Below are 19669 nucleotides of genomic sequence, written 5' to 3'. Positions count from 1 at the left end.
CTAATATTTGTTAATAAATTGTGTAATTGATTTCTAGACAGTGTTTTCTTTTCCAATGAGTTTAATACACCTAAACTTGACTGTACAGAGACTAGTTACCAAAGACATAAATGAATTGTAACCAGAGTGGGTTCACCTTGGAGAAGACAAAACGGCTGTACATGAAAATAAAATTTATTTTCACTATCGCTAAGAATCCACACCAGTGCTACCACACCACACCAATGCATTAAGTGTTCTAAGAACTCCTCGTCTCACACTCCTGTGAAATTCTTTCTCAACTGGCATTGAGTATATTGGACCTTAAGAACTTCTCGCCTCACACTCCTGTGAAATTCTTTCTCAACTGGCATTGAGTATATTGGACCTTAAGAACTTCTCACCTCACACTCCTGTGAAATTCTTTCTCAACTAGCATTGATTATGTTGGACCTTTTACAGTAAAAAATCAAATCAATATTTTTTTCATATAATATACAGGGTGAGGCAATGAGAACTCCATATATCTTTTGTATAACAAATTTAATACTTTAATACTAAAAATACTATTTAATACTAAAAAATATTTTACTGCCAAGACATGGGTAATACTAAGCAATTTTACTTTGTCAAAGTCATTTCTTGAAAAAACCATATCCTTTAAATGACGACCTTGAACCCACTGATATTTCTCAAGACGGTTAAAAAATTCACCGAACACTTGTTCCAGCATTTCTTGAATTGCTTCCTCTGTAATCCTTTGCTTCAGTCCATGTAAATTTCTCGGACGAGTTTGAAAAACCTTGAACTCAAGTAGCCCCATAGGAAAAAATCACAAACAGATAAGTCTGGTGATCTAGCTGGCCAGTGTATATCACCAAATCTTGAGATCAACAACCATTAAAATTATTTCTGAGAGCGGTCATGGATCTGCAGTGTAAATCAGAGCATCAGTATCAATATCCAGCTCCTCTAATAATGGTATAAAAAAGTTATCCAACATTACAGCATACCATGCTGAATTCACAGTAACCGTGTTTCCCCCATTTTCTTAAAAAAGTGTCAAAAAATTCACTCTATCGTAACTGACCATACTATCACTTTGGGGCTATGTAAAGAATTGGGTTGAAGCTTTCTGGGGTTATGAGCACTCTAGTAACGCATGCGATGTTTGTTAACGTGGCCAGAAAGGTAAAAATGTGCTTCATCAAACGTAATTAACAGGTTAGAAAAATTAAACAACTAACTTTTTTAATGTCATTAATTCATCAAAGAACACAACTCGTCTGGCTCTTTAAGTTCTTGCACGATTTGAATTTTTTAAGGATGAAAATGAAACTTGTACTTACAAACTTGAAAAGAGTACATAATTTATAACAATAAAGATTTTTTTAAATAAGTTACTGCAAAAGATAATGTTCGCACATGGGCAATCTTGCATGTTCTTGAGAACAAGATAACTATTTTTATAGTCCTACAGATTTAAAAAATTGAAGTTTCTTTTATTTTGTTATAAAAAAATTAAAAACGTTTATACAGTAATATTATTATTATATTGCAAAAATTCAGTTCGAATCTGCTGAAGAAAAAGGATTAATAAATACGCACCAGTCACTGCTCAAAAGTTAACCTGGCATGTATAAATAGTCATCAATATGTACATACTTCGATTGTAACATACACAAGTCGATCAGGAATGTACAAGTCTGATACATACGGATGTATAGCACTTCCCCCTCCGTTTATATTATAAAAAGCCACAAAAACACACACACACATGCACCCATACCTCAACACATACATTAGAATAATAGTTTGGGGATTTTCTAGTGTCATCAACTTTAATAGAGTATTCACTCTTGAAAAAAGAGCGTTGAGGGTCGTCTGGGGAAGAGATCAGATGAGAGCTGTAGATAGTGTTTCCAATCTAGTGGGATCCTTACCTTGGCCTCCTCTCTCATTTTACATTAAATAATGTTTGTTTATCAAAATAAAAATCTTTTTCCACATTTAAATCATGATCATAACACACGGCACAGAACTTACCTAATTTCAGACTCAAACTTTTCAAAACCTCAATTTTTTATTTTGGTCCTAAACTTTACAATTTACTTCCAAATGTAAACAGTTTCAAAAATTATTTAAAGACTTACTTGATGGGGAAGGCTTTTGTGTGCCATGTAATAAGAATATTTTGTAGAAAATGTTTTGACCAATCTCAATTCATAATCCCAAGCAGGCTGCACTTCTTGTAGAGTAAACGTTAGTTACGTTTTCAGACACATTTCAGGATATTTATACATAAATAAAACCAATGCTCTTGATAAATAATTGTTTAACATAAAAAACATTGATTTCAATATATAGTACTTCCACGAGTATTGCCGACATCTCCCCATGGCCATTTTCTGGGAGGCTTTTTTTGTTATACCTTCAAACACACACATCTGTGTAACTAATATAATCAAAGGTTATAACAAGTGGATTTAGTACTGACTTACAAGCACCAACCCATGCAATAATACCTCCCTCGAGAATAGATTGAATGTAAGTGCAGTAAGTGATTCTGATTTCTTTTTGGGTTAAAGCTTCCCGAAGGTTGTGAAGGTATATATAATCTTCCTCAATTTTCCGTTGCTACAATTAACTTGTGACAATTGTAGCCGATTGAGGGATATTACTCCTAAATATTTGCAAAAATTCACTCCTTCCAATAAATCACAGTCACATATCTCACTTGTGCGATCATCGCACTTGTGCGATCATCGCACATGTGTATGCTGAGATTATCAGTAGACATATCGCCTCTATCCCTTAGGGTCATAGGCATAAATGATTGCTTATAGGCTTTAAAGTGTCATCTAGCATGTATTGCTGAAGTTGGACAAAATTAATTGAAATAATTGAGTTTTAGTTTTTGTAGGAAAATAAATCTCTCAATTCTCAAGACAGAACCAGATTGGCTGAGATCCTTAATCCTGGGGGACTCCCTGAAGTGTAGGATGCTGACTGTGCTGTGGATGGTATATCTGAATTATTGATACCCATACCTGTTTCTCAGCAGGAGCTCTTCAATGTTGTGTTCAATTGGTTCGACCCCTCCTCCAGATATTAAGTACTCCATGTGGAAAATGTCCTTGTGTTTTCAAAATTGTTAGTTATTCAAATTCATAAGAGTGGACCAAAATCAATATACAGTAATTTCAGACCGATCTCATTGCTAACTGTAGTAGACTAAATATTTGAAAAGTGTGTTAAAATTCAACTTACGAGCAGGGCTAGTAGCTGATGCTTCATCTTTATATTTCTTCAATAGTTTTTTTTGGCTGATAATTTATCAGTTCCTGCTGAAGTTTTAGGTTTTAGTGAATCAATAATCTTCTGGACCTCCTCTTGTACGGTAGAGACATAGTTTGTAACATCATAATATTATTCAAATCTGGATAAATTTGAGATTCACTACCATAATTCTTAACCCCTTAACAGTTTTTTACTTAATATTACGTTCATAGTGACTGGTAAAAGTGTGCTACTAGCGTAATATTACGCATCATTATATTGTTCTGTTTTATTCCATTGTCTGCCATATATTGTGCAAGAAGCAATTCAATGACAACCGCATGTTGTACAAGTAGTTCTGGTGTTTTCTACTAGATGTCAGCACTTCCTTGGTCCTCTGTCACTAAAGTTTGGACCTTGATGGATTTGCTGTAATCGCACAGTGCAGACAGCTACTGCATATTGTTGTATTTCACTTGTTCTGGAGTGGTTTTATTTCTAGTGTTTATTGTGCCATGGAAATATCCTAAGCACAAATAGATGATGTATCAAAAATAATAATTTTAAGAAATATACTAAAAATAACATTTTTGCATAAAAATTACATATCTAAATTCTATAAACCTGTCTCTGTAAAATAAGAACAAATAGACATAATTTTAGGTATAAAAACAAAACCCTTACCGGTAATGATCTCATTAACAATGCTGACAAAGTGAATGGTCAGTAAATGATCAGCTATTATTTTTGAGTTGCCTGCTAACCTCGCAATTTCATGTTCAAAGCTTGTTTATCTTTTATTTTTCTTTTGCCAGTACTTATTTTTCACAGAGCTCCGTTTTTATTGTTGGCTCAGTGTATATGCTCTTAACTAACCAGGCCCTACGTTTTAGGTCTTAATTCTTTTTTGATTTGTAGCTTCCCTTTAAGTCCTTGTAGGTTCCCTTTTTACCCTTGTATCTTTGCCATGCAATTTGGAATTTCTTTTCGAGGTTTGGCTTTGATGACATTTATTGCTCATCTTTGGATATTATGCTTTGTTTTAAATGTTTTAATAGACGTGTTGTATTTTGGGCAGAGGCTATATTACTGAAGTTGGTGTGTTTTCCTCCACACTGCTTACTGCAATCACTTTTTCTCAGTTCTAAATTGATAGAAGCTGCTTGAGATTTCCGATTTGTTGTTGAATAGTCTGCAATTAGAGATCTTATTGTATATTCTTTATAATAAATGCATACCTTACAGTAGATTGTTGTATTACAAGTAAAATTAAAGCCAAAGAATTGGTCTATTTGATGAGTGCGTGTAGTTTGTATAAAAAACATGGTTTAATTTTGTATAACCATTTGAAATCAATGTTTTGAAACAGTTGCAGACATGCCGTCTGTTACTTCCAGACAGCTATTGCCAGCTGTTGTAATGACAATTTCATGAAAGTTTGTTTACATGAACAAAATAAAATGCCCAATTTGGACATAGTCTTATGAGTGAAATGTAATTTAAGTTGTTTTATATTTTTAAAATATTTGTCAATTTTGTTATAATTTTTATCAAAAGACAAGAAAAGATTATTGTAAATATACATAACCTTTTGTGGTATTTTTATTATATCCAAAACTAAACTCGTGGTTCTACCTTTACTAAAAGGAAAGTAACTATCAAATCAATTTTGTTTAAATAATTATACATGTCATGTTTTTGCCTGGCAGTATCCAATCATATGGCAATGGTGCGGGCAGTTGGGTGATGTACACTATTCAACTCATTTGAAACTTCTGAATATAAAATGGCAAAATTATTTGGAAGCCAAAGAGTAAAACTGGCTTGTTTTTCAACTAATTTTAAAAATTGATTGATATATCTCACAAGAGAGGTACCCTCATAAACATATTTATTTTGTAAAATAATTTTATGTGATCATCTATTAGAACTACAAGTCTAATGTGAAGGTACCATATACCATACCAAAAACCATATACCACCACCATGTACCATGTGGAAATATTTTAATTTGATACCACTAATGAATTACAACACACATTCCAATAATTATAATTTTGCGAGGCCTTTCAGAATCAAGGATTCCATCATCAGGAAGTTGCCAATACAATAAGATAAAATAACATTAATTTGTAACAAAATATTTTGGTACATTTATTAACCCTTTGAGCCCCAGACCTAAAAATATAGTTTGTGCAAATTTTTACTAAGTCTAGTTTTGCAAGTAACTGTCTAAAAACCTAAAGGCCTTTTCAATGATTTTGTACGATTTCATTTGAAAAATCATACCATCACTAATATACTAGCTAATGGCCTAAATAATACATTAAAATGTTTGGAATAAGGTACTTTACAAATAAAAAATTCAATAAGGGCTAAAAAATGTTTATGTACTTTTATATATGTAAAATAACACATATGTGCAAACTAAAAAAAAGAAAAAGTTACATTTAACATTTTTTTAGAAATAAAACAAGGAACAATTAACCTGTGGGAAATAATTTTATTTAATTTGTCATGTTATTGCAAACATACAAAAAAATTTTCAGACAGATTAGTTAATAATAATAATAAATATTTTGTAAAATATTTTTTTTTAATGACACAAAACCTGTTACGTACTAGGCCTAGGTTATGTAACATTATTCTGAGCTGATGTAGATGGTATCTCAGGTGTTAAGTCTTTAGCACTAAATAGGCCTACATTTCTGCCATTGTCACTATCATATTTAGTATCATACGTCAGACCAAGGTCACTATCATCATAAAAAATATCAGATAATACTGAATCGTCATCTGAAAAGTCAATATTCAATTGTCTGTCAACTTCACTTGAATGTTCTGCTAGGTTTTAGTCACCCATTATTTACAAAATAAAACAATATTTCATACTGAAAGTACCGAAACAATTATATAACTGTCTACTCACAGAAACGTAAGGAACATCAAAATAAACACAGATGTGGAACAACACAACACAGTCTACTAAACGTAAACAATGTCACAGCAGATGCAGATGTTGTTCTTAGTAACAGCTGATCTTCTTACTCTTTCTTTAGGAGTAGTGTAAATATTATTTAGTAACCTTTGACCATGCAATCATATTGTATATGTATGAAAATAACATTATAAGTTCTAAAACCACTGGTGTCGCTAAAATTAAACACTTAAGAGCCATTTGTAATAACTTATATCATGCCGACGACATATCGTCGGCTGGGGTTTCTCGCACTATTTTTACTGCCGGAATATCGTCGGCCTGGAGACAGTGAAATTTACTGACGATATACTGGTGGCTGGGGCTCAAAGGGTTAAAAATCAACTAAAATGGGGTCTGGTAGACCGCTGCGTCGGTAATGGTGTCACAAATAACCATGCCAGAATTTAAAGTTTAATCTGCAACACAGTTTTTATCCACCTCCGGAAGTTTTCAAATTAACTTAGCAGTTGGTGTTGGAAGTGGCCACAGTTCCAACAGATGTCTGATTAGGTTGTATAAATCTGTAGGTGAGCAATGGGGAGCAATGAACACAAACCAAAATAGTTAGCAGAATGACTTTATTGTATTGACACATAATAGCGATATGGCACTAGACAGAGTGCTTACGGACAGTGTAATCATGAGAAGCAACAAAATACAGTAGTTACATTACAATATATACATTAGATACAGCTATTAGCTTATTGTAGAAAATATCATCGGCTACTTATTGAAATTAACCAGATCAAAAATAATTGGTCTTGTTTTCCAATCAGTATTTACATCTCAGTACTTATATAATGTTATATATACAATAATACAGCCTAATACTGATGCACACTCTCGCTCGCAGTCCCTTCGTTTTTCGATTTTTAGTTACTACATTAGAAATTAAAATGTGTGGTTAAATTTTCCTAACAAATCATCCTCGGTGATAAGGGTTAAAATCTAGGAATAAGGTAAAAAAATATAAAACTTTTCTTGCACTCTCTCACGATTATCATATATAAAAACTTACATTCTCTTACGGTGAAACTAAGGTTTTAACAGGCTACTATGACATCTAGTGAATTGTTACTGATCAGTTGAATGTTTTTGAAATATTCCTCCCGACACACGATCCGGCAAATGAGCAAACCGATTGGCCGAATATGACCCAACTGACCGTTTCGTTTTATTAGACTGCTACTCCTAACTTCAATCAAGTTTCCGTATTGTCCAAAGCAATCGGCAAATCTTATAAAAATACTGTATCACATCTGAAAGGGAGAAATATTTATTGCTGTTAAAATTTGACTTTAAGACTACACAACACAAAACTGTTGATTCAACTCAAAGCTTAGATGAGTATTCTCGACCAAAACATTCCACAAAATGGATCGACCTACTCAATTCTAGTCAGATTTCGCTGTCGTTCGCTCGCTCAAACATTACAAAAGACAACACCAAAAAGGGAACAATGTTTTCTTGCATTGTTGGCATTACATTATCTTAAAGCGATTTTTAATGGAAACATAATCTTAACAAGTAAGTAAACTACCTAACTACGGGGGAGAGATGGGACAATGACGGTTCCCATGAAAAAGTGCACTCTAAACAAATGTCATCAGTTTCTAGATAAGTATCCACTAATAATACAGTTTGTTTTTACATCTGAGTGAAATGTTAATATCCGTAATAAAAGCTCCACTTGACATTTTTAATAATAAGTACACAAAAATCAAGTAAAGGAATTGAGAAATTGGAAAAATATCCTTTGCCCTTAAGAAGAACGTAAAAGACCACGTCATTATATTATTTATACTAAGTAACTGAGCTAAAATAAAATTAATGACTGGAAAACTATCCTTTCTATTGCTTTCTAAATCTTTCTAAACTAATTAATTAATTGTGTACCATGTCAATTTAAATATCATTGTTTACATTACACTATACAAGGAACATGGAATATACATATAACAAACAGGGAAATTAATATAAAATAGGTTTAATTCGGTTTCAATTTATTAGTACCATATTTTTAGGGCAAATTCTATAATTTGCTACAAACTTATTAAAGATTGTATTAGTGAAGATATTACATTTTTTGGTCATGATGATTTCACTAATACTAGTTCAGTTATATCACCTTTACTTTTAAACAAGTTGAATCTCATATTGGCTTATTCACTAAAAAAAAAAAAAATGGCAACAAATGAGCAGAACAGCCAAAAAAACTTGACACTAACAAACAACTAAGTGGAGTGCTTAGCAGATAGAACACAGCACAAACGAAAACGATTATGGCACGATGGCACAACCTATCCCAGCAATAATTATTAAATTTGAAGGCATATTGTTGCTTCCACAACTTAATAAAGAATTATTACAAAATGTTTTTGCCTCAAATAGGAAGAAAACAGTGCGATAAATTATTGAAACATAGGCTAAGTCTTAATCCTGTATGATATCCAACAGTCACCAAGGAATTAGAATTGGGGTTCTATTCTTTTAATGGAAAGAACCAGACCAGACTTTAGTAAATGACTAGTACAAGATGTTCTTGGCACAAACAGAAGCAAAACAATGCGACGTGAATTATCGTAACATATGCTAAGGCCTAACATTGAATGATAGCCAACTGGCACCAAGGAATCAGCATTGTCGTTCCACCGTTCTTAAAGAATCAGAGTAGACTTAAGGAACTGATCAGTACAGTACTACTTAAATCTCCCTTAAAATATTTGAAAAATAAAGACAATGACCTACCCTCAAATTTGAAATAAATACATTAACCACTTAGAAAGACTAAAATGATTTGAAAAGCCTATTATGGTTCCTAAGATAAAAGGTATTATAATATATGTTGAACGATTTAATAATTTGCTATTCTATTAGAGGTACGAATTCTAGAAACTGATTATAAATAACTTTACTGCACTTCGTCATGAAAATACAATCATTGATAGGCCTTCAGATTGGGGAGTTACGGGTCATTAAGTCACCTATAACTAACAACTATGAGCTAAGTTTAACCTAAATTTTGGTTTATTAAAATTACCTTAGTGATATTACTTTATATGTACTTAATATGGACAAGGTAGAAGGCCTAGACTTTTTTTGCAATGTTGCCAATTTGGTTGATAAAACTGAGTAAAAAACACTAAACTGTCTAAATAGTAAACACATCCCTTACCTAAACTAACAAAAACCTACAAAGAGGCAACATCACAATGGGAGGTTCGGATCGTACATCAATGGAATTGTCGTTTTCGACTCGCCTACCTAAACTAACAGAAGCGATTATCAGTTCTTTACACGGCGACATAGAAAAGCCACTTACTGTAAAAATAAATATATCACAATACTAGTGTAAAGCTAATTAATCGATTAACTTAAAATTAAGTTAGAGAGAGACAGTACAAACACAAAAAAGAAAGCGAGCTAAAAAGCTAAATATTGACTCAGGACAAGAAATAAGGGTAGGAAGTTTCAATTTTAAAAGGAAAGAAAACGGTCTGGTAAAGGAAGTAAAGGAGCAAGCATCAAACACGAGTATCGGCGGGTATACCTGGCTATGCATGCCCAGGCATAACAACACATTGGAACTACATGGTGGTGTAGTGGCATGTGACTTTGGGACTGTGTCATAACTATTTTCTGTCAACTTTTTAATGTATGTTTTATTTAATTACAGTTTTCTTCAATTTTTCAATAAAGTTGGTTCAGATCATTTTCTTTTCTCATGAATACTATTATTTATAATCACTAAAACAGTCTTTCTTTAAAATTTCAACAAAAACAAGAAAACCAGATGAACAAAATAATTATTAATTTTAACCTCGTGTGTATTATTTCTCAAACTTTGACAATTCAACAGTTTCAAAAAATGTCGATTAAATTTTTATCCAGGATATGGCAATTTGTTATTTTTAAACTGGAAAATTACAGTTAAAATTGATTTATTTTGTTTTATTTGTAAAATGAAGCATAAAAATTGGTACCAACCGTAGCAGATGAAAATTTAAATAATTACACTCACTGTCGCTGCAAAAAATTTGTTGAACTTCATATATAATTTCAGAATGTTCTATGTAACCTCCCTCTGTGGGGAAAATATAAGTTCAATAAAATATCACAAGAAAATGTCTATATTGCATAAGGGAGATGGGATTAACATAAAAATTGAATCCTCCCATTCACAAGTAAGCCTATCTTATTACCAGCAAAGCTATAAAAGTCAATACAAAAATACACATTTATACTATGGTATAGTTCTGGTAACTGATCAAAATATAATTATAAGAGAAAGCTACATGCAGATTAGCTTGGATAAAACAGTCACCAACCTATTAACAATAAATGTGAAACATCGTAAAACTGAATACCCACCGACCCGCAAGCAAGATATTAAAGCTAATGAAAGTTCATATTTACAAAAATAACCATACAAGTAACTAGAGAAGCGGTAACAAGGTTAAGTGAAGTGACTAGTGAAAGGTTGAAACATACAAAATAGCGTACAAATGGTACGCGTACACTCATACAATACACTCTTTGGTTAAGTACAGGACATTTCAGACTTGATACTTTGGTATGCCCAAGCTTCTTCTTTGTGCAATTCATAAAACTATGAATAACATTAATTCTGTACTGATTAAAACTCAAACTTAACTATGGTCACAACAGATGGTATTCATTTTGACTGTAATCTTTCTCAAAGACATGCAAGCAATTAATTGACACAACATAGTAAAACTGAAATTTCCAGTCCACTTTAATATATATAAATATTTTTTACAACACACTTTTTAGCCTACTGTGTGAATAAACGTAGCTTTGATTTCCTTATGAGGAGAAGTTGAATATTAAAATATTCTGTATTAGTATTAAAAAAACTCACTTTAAAATTAAACGCTTTCCACCCTGTGAATACCCCCTCCTATGACCTTACAGCCTCAAAATTCATTAAAATTAAAAATTAATTTGTACTCAATTCATTAAAGGAGTGGTACACTAAAATAAAAGAAAACTAATACTGATTACACTATATACACCGAGGAAGCTTGGGCTGTCCACGCCTATATCCTGGCAGGAAGGGGGATCACTCCCGACCGGGGCACCAGGCCCTTGGCGTCACCGCGACAGCAGAGTAGCCAGGTGTCGTCCACTTCCAGCACGAGCCGCAGGCGCTCGCCCTCATTGTACGCCAGGTGGCCGCTGTCCGCAGGCAGGCGGTGGCTCAGCGTCACCACAAACCTGAAAGTTCAACGTCTTAAATTGTGCAGTCACTGGCTACCTGAACTAATAAAATTAATTGATTGATATTCAATTCTCTGAAAACACAAGTTCATATAATTTAGTGGAACCACTATTTAACCCTATGAGTGCTACAGCATTGCTGACTTCAACAGTGTAAAAAGAACATAAAAGTGCTGTGTCTCATACGTCGACAATTTCTATTTTAATAATAAATAATTGATTGATTGTTTTGTATCAATGAAAAATGGCAAATGTCTGAAAAAATCCTGTTTTATTCTAAACCCTTTTCTTTGAATCAATTCAACCGGTTTGCCAATGAATTTGCCAACATACTGGAGATAATAATTTGCCAATTTAAAAAAAAATATTTAGTATAGTACTACGTCATTCCGGACAGTCTTTTAACTATATTGTCGTATTCGATAGGTTTATCGATATATAGGAATTTTGCACTGTAATTGTTTCTCTTTGTCAGTCAATTATGTCAATATTTTCTTTAGAAAGCTGACATTTTGAACTTAATACATACTGATAATTGTGTTTTGATGCAAAATAGGCATTATGAATGTACATTTTTGTAACCATAATACTTTTTGTTGCATAACAACACTATAAATAATATATTTTTAAGTGAAAATGTGTTAGTTATTTTTTGGTGGTTGCCAAGTGAATTTTAGGAACATTGTTTATATTCTTTTTAGAAATATATAAGGTAAGACAATGTGATTAATTTTGTATAAGTATTAGACGAAAACATCTGTTCTACATCTTATGTGAACAATAGGCTGGGCGGCAGCATACAGCAGTTAGTGTTTTATTCAGGGCCTATACCACAATGCCATATTTGTTTTTATATCTGAGAAATGTGCATTGTATATGTCTCTTACATAGTACAATCATAATAATCCTAAGAAGTATAGCATATAACAAAACTTACTTAAAACATTCAATTTTATGAAAAGGTGTGACAACATTTTTGTTTAGTTAAAAACATTAATTTGCCACTTATGCTTTATATTTTACAAACTATACTCAAATTACAAGAAAAGTATAAAAACTAACTGAATTATTATTTTACAATGATCTTTTTTCTAAACCTTGCATTTTGAATTAAAATTTTACAACTAATCACACTAGTGTACAACACTTTATTTTGCTCTAGAAAAATTAATGATATATGAAATCTCCTATTATAAAACCTACTTGTTTAGTGACAAAACTAATTATTATTATGTTTAGTGATATTCCTAAGAAAATGTAGTTATTTAGTAATTCCTACTATTAGCCATTATTTCAGTATAATTTCATTTATTTGTTTTTGTTCATACCAGTCAGATATGAGAATGTGAAATTAAAAATAGATTTCTAAATAGAGATTTGAATGCTGAAAGAAATGTCTCATAACTGTATTTTGTACCAAAGAAGTTCAAGAAGCGGTAAGGTTGGCACCATTGGTTGTCTTTAATATTCATGAGCATAGTGTCCTTTGTCTAGCCTAACATGTTTTAATGTTCTATTTGTTTTTGTTCAAGTTTTTCGTGTCTGTTACTTTTGAGATGAATTTAGAAGAAGAGAAATATGTTTTGATCTAGTAATGCACAAACTAGACGAACTAGGGATAAAAGATCGAGCTGGATCTTGGCTCAAGAGCTATCTCAAGGGAATAACACAAATTGTTGAACTGAGACAAACATACCTTGGGACAACGCAAGAGACAATGAGACAATTGGGACAATGCAAATCCCTCCCAACTAATCGAGGCGTACCTCAAGGCTCTATATTGGGCCCTGATCTTTTTATCTTACTAACAAGTGATATACCACAGTATCTTATAAAAGCACTGCACACTACTGATCTTTGCTGATGATACAACCCTGCTGCTGGCCGGAAAGTCACAAGAAGCATTAGCAATTGATTCATTTATTGCACTTAATATGGCCTATCAGTTCTGCCACAAAAATGACTTGGCTGTGAATACTAGTAAAACTAAACAACTAGTATATGTCAGAAGAGGAAATGAAATCCAAAACATACCAGATATGGAGATCGAAGAACAAACACAATTTATAGGAACCACCATAGATGGGAAAATTTATTGTTGAACTAAACACTAGTTTATATGTCTAAAAAAAAACATCATGAAGACACAGCTACAGTGGCATATCATACAGTCTTCGAATCTCATCCCTGTTATGGCCTTACTTGGGGAGGAACATCTGCAGGAAATCTCCATCGAGTTCTACTGATACAAAAATGAGCCTTTCAAATTATTTCAGGCATTAACTTCATGGACAGCTGCAGGGAAGTATTTCCAAAGTTAAAAATCATGACAGTAGTTGTTCTTTACATCCAAGAGGTGACTGCATGTAGACCAAGAAGTACTGCAACGAGGATCAGACACACACAGCTAAGACACTAGAGACGCCTCCAAGATACCAGCTACCTCTCTACCATAGCTCATTGTATGAGAAGAAACCCACATATATAGGCCAGAAGATGCACAACCTACTGCCAGAGAGGATCTGAAGCAAAGGCAGAAAAAGTCTTTAGACTGACCTAAGTGAATGAATGGCTTATAAACCATCCATTGTACGAATTCACTGGACGAATTCTCCCAATGGAGGGATACTTACGCTTGAAGACTACCAACTTAAAAAGTTGTTAATTGTTATTTTACTTTTTAAGTGTATTGACACCATTACGATTCTACAAGTTTCAGTAAATAAAGAATGTTCTGACTTTTGACTTCGACTTTGTGTGAAGTTGGGAAAATATTGTATATAACATTTCAGATGATGCAACAAAAATGTCTCTTAATTTATAAATGTGTGGATGAATGTCTAAGTCGATCACACTGTCAAGAATTTTATAAGAAGTCCAAAGATGGACGGACATCATCATTAGAAGATGACTTGTCCAGGATGCCCTCAACATTGGTTGAAGACAGACATGTTATTTTCCTTGTGGAATTTTTGGTTATTCTTCATATATTTTTACCCTTGGACCATATTTAAGGATATCTACCTCACCATGAAGTCGTATAATCAAATCATATTTTTTGTTAAATTTTTTAAAAGTGCTTTGTGTAAGTCGTCTATACCTGATTCTAAGTATGGATTTCCAAGAGACACTTTAAAAATAATTGTTTACTTTCAGATTTTACTTCGTCAATAAGCCTGTAAAATTTTTTTTGGGGAACGTCAAGAATTTGCTATGATAAGTATCTACACATTTCACACTAAGTGTAAAATTATGTAAACTTATTAAGTCAGCAATGTCAAGAACTATAAGTGGTTATCACTTTGCTCTGGGTTACTTCTATTTCATGTTTTCTTATCACTGTTCTTGTCTTATCATTATTATTATTACAATAATAAGGAACTTGATCTTATGCTTATAACAGACTCACTTGTTGGGGGGACTGGTCTGATGGGACTGGAGCCGGACGGTGGATGAACTCGCAGCTCGACGATGGTTGTCTGGAGCTCGCTGTGGCCTGTAGGGCAGCGAGCTTGGCCGTGGAAGAGGACCAGTTTTGGCGGGGGCGTCCACACGTGAGGTGCGGGCCTTTACAGGGCCATCTAGAGGTCGGGGCCTGACACACCACCAACACAATTAGCAGAAGCAAGTTGTGGACAATAAACAACAATAACAGCCTTAGAATAAATTTCCAATAACACTATTTAAACAATTTTATTATTTTGCATCTGCACTTGTGTATAAAAAAGTGGACAGTATAACAACATTTAGTGTGGCTGAAAATTTTATTTTTTGTGTTCAGTATATTTTAAAACTAGTATTATATCAATATAAAATCTAAAACTAACGTATGGTTTGTATAATTTTATATATCCACTCACAGATTTAGTTTTATGAATTTCAGAAATAAATTGTCACCTTGCTCTCTTCTTAATCTCCAACTTAAAATTGTATATGGTATTCAATTTATATTTATCGAAGGGGTAAACTGTCATTTGAGTTTTTAAGTTAAGGGATATCTAATTGAAATCCCAAAAAGTGCATCGCATTAGGTATTATTGTGTTCTGCAAACCACAAATTTTAATTTTTTTTTATTCATAAAAAGTAAGTTTGTTCTAACAACCCGTACACTTGCATTGTAGAACCTTAAAATTGTAGAAAAGTAAAAAATATCCATTTTAAAATGCCAATAATATTAAACTAAATCATTTCAAAATTACTTGGTATATAGAAAAACATTAATTAGATGTGAATGAAATGGGCCTTTCAGTAAAAATAACTTTTTATAATCATATGAGATGTGACTGAGGAAATGTATTTTCAGTCCAAACAGTCAGAGTCCTAAGAAATTGTATTGCTGTATTTTTACACAAATAAGGTGAAAGTGTATCTTAGCTTAACCCTCTCCCGCTCGCATTGTTTCCAGGTGCTCACGGTGCTTCTAACCTCAATTAATTCGCTCTGCCGGTCGCGCTCGGTAAAAATACGCGGCGCCTCAACTTACACACGTTCTGTCATTGTAATTAACTATAATTATATATATTAATTATTTTACTATATATTGGTTCAATGAAGTTGACTGTACGAGACCATGGAGGGGCCACACGGACAGCTGGTGAAGGTCATTGTCTGGCTCGCCGTCACTGCCACTGTGATCACTCCGAACTACACTCTCAATGCCACCAACCATTTCACAAGGCTCTGGTACAGTTAGAGGAATTTAGCTGTGCTCGTAGGGCCCCGATACTACCCTCTCAACAAACAAACGCTATCTGTGTGGCGGGTTGCGTTTACGTGCTAGCCGCTGAGATGAAGGCGCAACAATCTCTTTAACGACTTTAAACTCACGATTTTGATTTACAGATAAAATTTACAAACACGTTATTTTCAAAAACACGTTAGACAGCACTATAACAACTGAAAAACAAGGATAAGTCCTATTATTCCTATTATTTGGTTTTCTCTTATTATTTAATTCCACCACAATCAGCACTGTCACAAAACATACTGATTTTAGCGATTCTGATGAGTTATTTGGGCCAATACGATTCCTGAAAGGAGGGTTTTACCCGTGAGTCACAGGAAAATGTTTTCGGGACGCAGCGCATAATGCTACCCCGCCACCCCTCCCGCCTATCACCACACACTCAAGGACACGCGCACAGCTAAAGTCCTCGAACTGTACATCACTACACTAACTTGAATCGTCGCAATCACTACTAATAACGAGGTCGATTTCACTGTCACGAAGTGTACGACTACAACCCGCCATTGTTTCCGCACAACTAATACAAATAGCAAAATAATGGAATAAATCTACTGTAAAAGTAAAGTGAATGGTCTCCTGATAGCAAACAACCCGTAGTAGTACAACATATTGCTACTCGAGAGCAGCACTTATCGGCTCTAGTAGATAAAGCAGTGCGTGCCGATCTGTGCCGTTTAAGCTGCAGTGGCTATGTGGTGGCCGTGCCGATTCATGCCTTGCGAGCGGGAGAGGGTTAATGTATGGAGTTAGTTAATAGAGTTAGTTAATAGTTAGCTGCTAAAATATTATCACTCATTTGATATTGTAATATTCAGACAATGTAATCACTGTACCGTGTGAGAAAAGTCAAAGCACTTCCGAGTCTCTTGGTTTTGTGCACATCAGTGAGCATTTTTTGAAGTCATCGGAAACACAGCTTGCGATAAACTAAGCGATCCGCAATAATTTCATACAAAAGAGTGTGTAAAATATGTTGGGAATCGTCAGATAGTGTTGTCATAGTGAAACATCTGTTCTCTTAGATTTATTTCATCAACTTCCCTTACCAGATTACTGGTGACAAGAGAAGGCCGACCACTCCGATTCTCATCATGCCCATTTGTTCGACCGCCATTAAACATTCTAACTCATTTTCTCACCATTCCTTCACTCATCACGTCTTCTCCATCACCATCTCAAAGTTGATGATAAATTTCATCCGGTTAAACATGCCTGGCATTCAAAAATCTTATTACAGAATGAATCTCACAATCGACGGGATCACCAATTGTCTTAAACATTTTAAACGTTCAGAGAAAACTGAAAACACAAAGTAGAACAACTAAATGGTGTGAGTCGATAGCCAGTGAACAAGGACGACTAGTGCGCATGCATGGTACACTGATTGCAGCACTACGGCGGCAGTAGAATGAAACAGTACTTACTTTCTGAACACGCCTCGTAACATGAAGAGCATCGGTTGTTAGGTCAAAAAATATCTGGCTAGTACCGTATTTGTAGGCATTTTTACAAGACTTCAGTTTTTGGTTATCTGTTATCATTATCCCTCAACGAAGATAAGCATTCTTCAATATTTTGAGAAACAGGATTTGTACCTAATCAACAGAGAAAAGTCACCTGGCAGGAAGTACAGCAGGCCTGCGAAGCTGACTGGCGGCGGTAAGTGGTTTTTTGATGGGTGGCCTTGTGGTCTGGGGTGGCGCTGGGTGGTTGGTCGGCCTCACCGGGGATGTCACCGGCCTCGGAATACGTGACTTGGGTGCCGTGGACACACTCGAGCTGCTGCCAAACATCACTTTAATTATTATCATGTTCCACAACCGTTCTTCAAAGTTTTGTAAGGTAAAATAAATTGTAGTAATGACGTCTCAACTCTGCAATTGATGTCCTCATTATGCTGTGTCATATTTTAAATTCCAGTAAACGTCCAAAACCTCGCTGTCAACATCGAAAGTATGAATGCTCTTCATATCGGTGAAATAGATATCGTTGAACCTTTCCATACCGAACTATAAAAGTGACTTATGCTTAAAATATGTGCCTAGAAGAAAGAAAAAGAAACTACAAAGATCACAATGATATCACACAAGACGAATATTACAGCCAACCGATTCAATCAGTATAGTCGGAAGTGATCAATAAGTCATGTTGTGTACAGATTTTGAATGTAATAACAATATTTAAAAATATAGCTAATTATTATAATTTCTGAATAATATTTTTTAAATGTCAACACCGCCAATAAAGGAAATATTAATCTAATTTTATCTAAACACAATAAAAGAAGCTTGGGGCAAACAATAAATATCCACAAGCTTTTGCTACGTAAGAGGAAAAAATTAAAACCAGTTGATTGCTGGAAATCACAGTTAATTACCACTGCGCAGATGTGTTTTGTACTTTATAACATTGGTTTTATTTTCAATCTAGTACCGGTAGTTTGGATTGTAACATATGTGAAAGCAGAGGGCACAGCCAAAAATCCTAAGCTTTCGAAATCATTACACTAGTAATCTTGATCTACAATGCAATAAAATGTTTTACATGTTTTCTTATAAATTCATTTGTACAATGACATATTATTGAATGATGAGTATCGCAATAGTTATACTGTATTAATATGCTGTAATCCTAAGTAATAATGGATAAACCAGTCCACTAAGGAGTACAATAGTACCTGGATTTTACAGGAAAGGAGTTGGGAGACGATTCCTGGTTGTTTACTCTCCTGTTATACTGGATAATAATGGACAATCAGTCCACAAAGGACTACATTAGTACCTGGATTTGACAGGAGAGGAGTTGGGAGACGATTCCTGGTTGTTTACTCTCCTGTTATACTGGATAATAATGGACAATCAGTCCACAAAGGACTACATTAGTACCTGGATTTGACAGGAGAGGGGTTGGGAGACGATTCCTGGTTGTTTACTCTCCTGTTATACTGGATAATAATGGACAATCAGTCCACAAAGGACTACATTAGTACCTGGATTTGACAGGAGAGGGGTTGGGAGACGATTCCTGGTTGTTTACTCTCCTGTTATACTGGATAATAATGGACAATCAGTCCACAAAGGACTACATTAGTACCTGGATTTGACAGGAGAGGAGTTGGGAGATGGTTCCTGGCTGGAGCTCTCTTTGCCGGACAGCATTTCCCATTTCATTTGCAGCCTGCGGAATTTTCCACTGCCTTCACTTGTTTCCTCTCCAGCACTGTTGTTTTTTCCCACTCCAGTCTCCAAACTAGAATCAAATTCATCTTTTAGAACAATTGTATAAATTTTCCAGTAGTAACTTTAACTTCTTAACAATGTAAATTTGTTCTAAAAGCCGAAGAGCTAAACTTTGTAATATAGTTGTGGTAATTTGTGTTACGAGTTAATTTTACAGCAAGCCACATTACAAACCTACTGTTTTACATCTGTTCTCATGTAAA

At 34.1% G+C, this 19669-nt stretch overlaps 1 protein-coding gene across 10 annotated transcripts in view; it reads right to left on the bottom strand.

Moving 5' to 3' along the window:
* Window positions 1-6799: 6799 nt before the first annotated feature.
* Window positions 6800-19669, bottom strand: part of LOC124369951 — a 197609-nt gene continuing 184739 nt past the window's right edge. For 9 of the 10 annotated variants that reach the window (XM_046828162.1, XM_046828163.1, XM_046828155.1 and 6 more), the window contains 4 exons: window positions 19321-19476; window positions 17845-18009; window positions 14889-15074; window positions 6800-11476 (listed from right to left, as the gene is read on the bottom strand). In XM_046828162.1, the coding sequence (XP_046684118.1) occupies window positions 11299-11476; window positions 14889-15074; window positions 17845-18009; window positions 19321-19476 (685 nt within the window). In that variant the 3' untranslated portion in view covers window positions 6800-11298. The remainder of the gene's footprint in view (window positions 11477-14888; window positions 15075-17844; window positions 18010-19320; window positions 19477-19669) is intronic. The other variant, XM_046828160.1, reaches the window with a different exon arrangement.

Source organism: Homalodisca vitripennis, chromosome X (assembly GCF_021130785.1).
Source record: "Homalodisca vitripennis isolate AUS2020 chromosome X, UT_GWSS_2.1, whole genome shotgun sequence".
Classification (NCBI taxonomy): domain Eukaryota; kingdom Metazoa; phylum Arthropoda; class Insecta; order Hemiptera; family Cicadellidae; genus Homalodisca; species Homalodisca vitripennis.
Note: the sequence above shows the minus strand (reverse complement) of the source record. Positions and strands in the feature narration are given on the sequence as shown.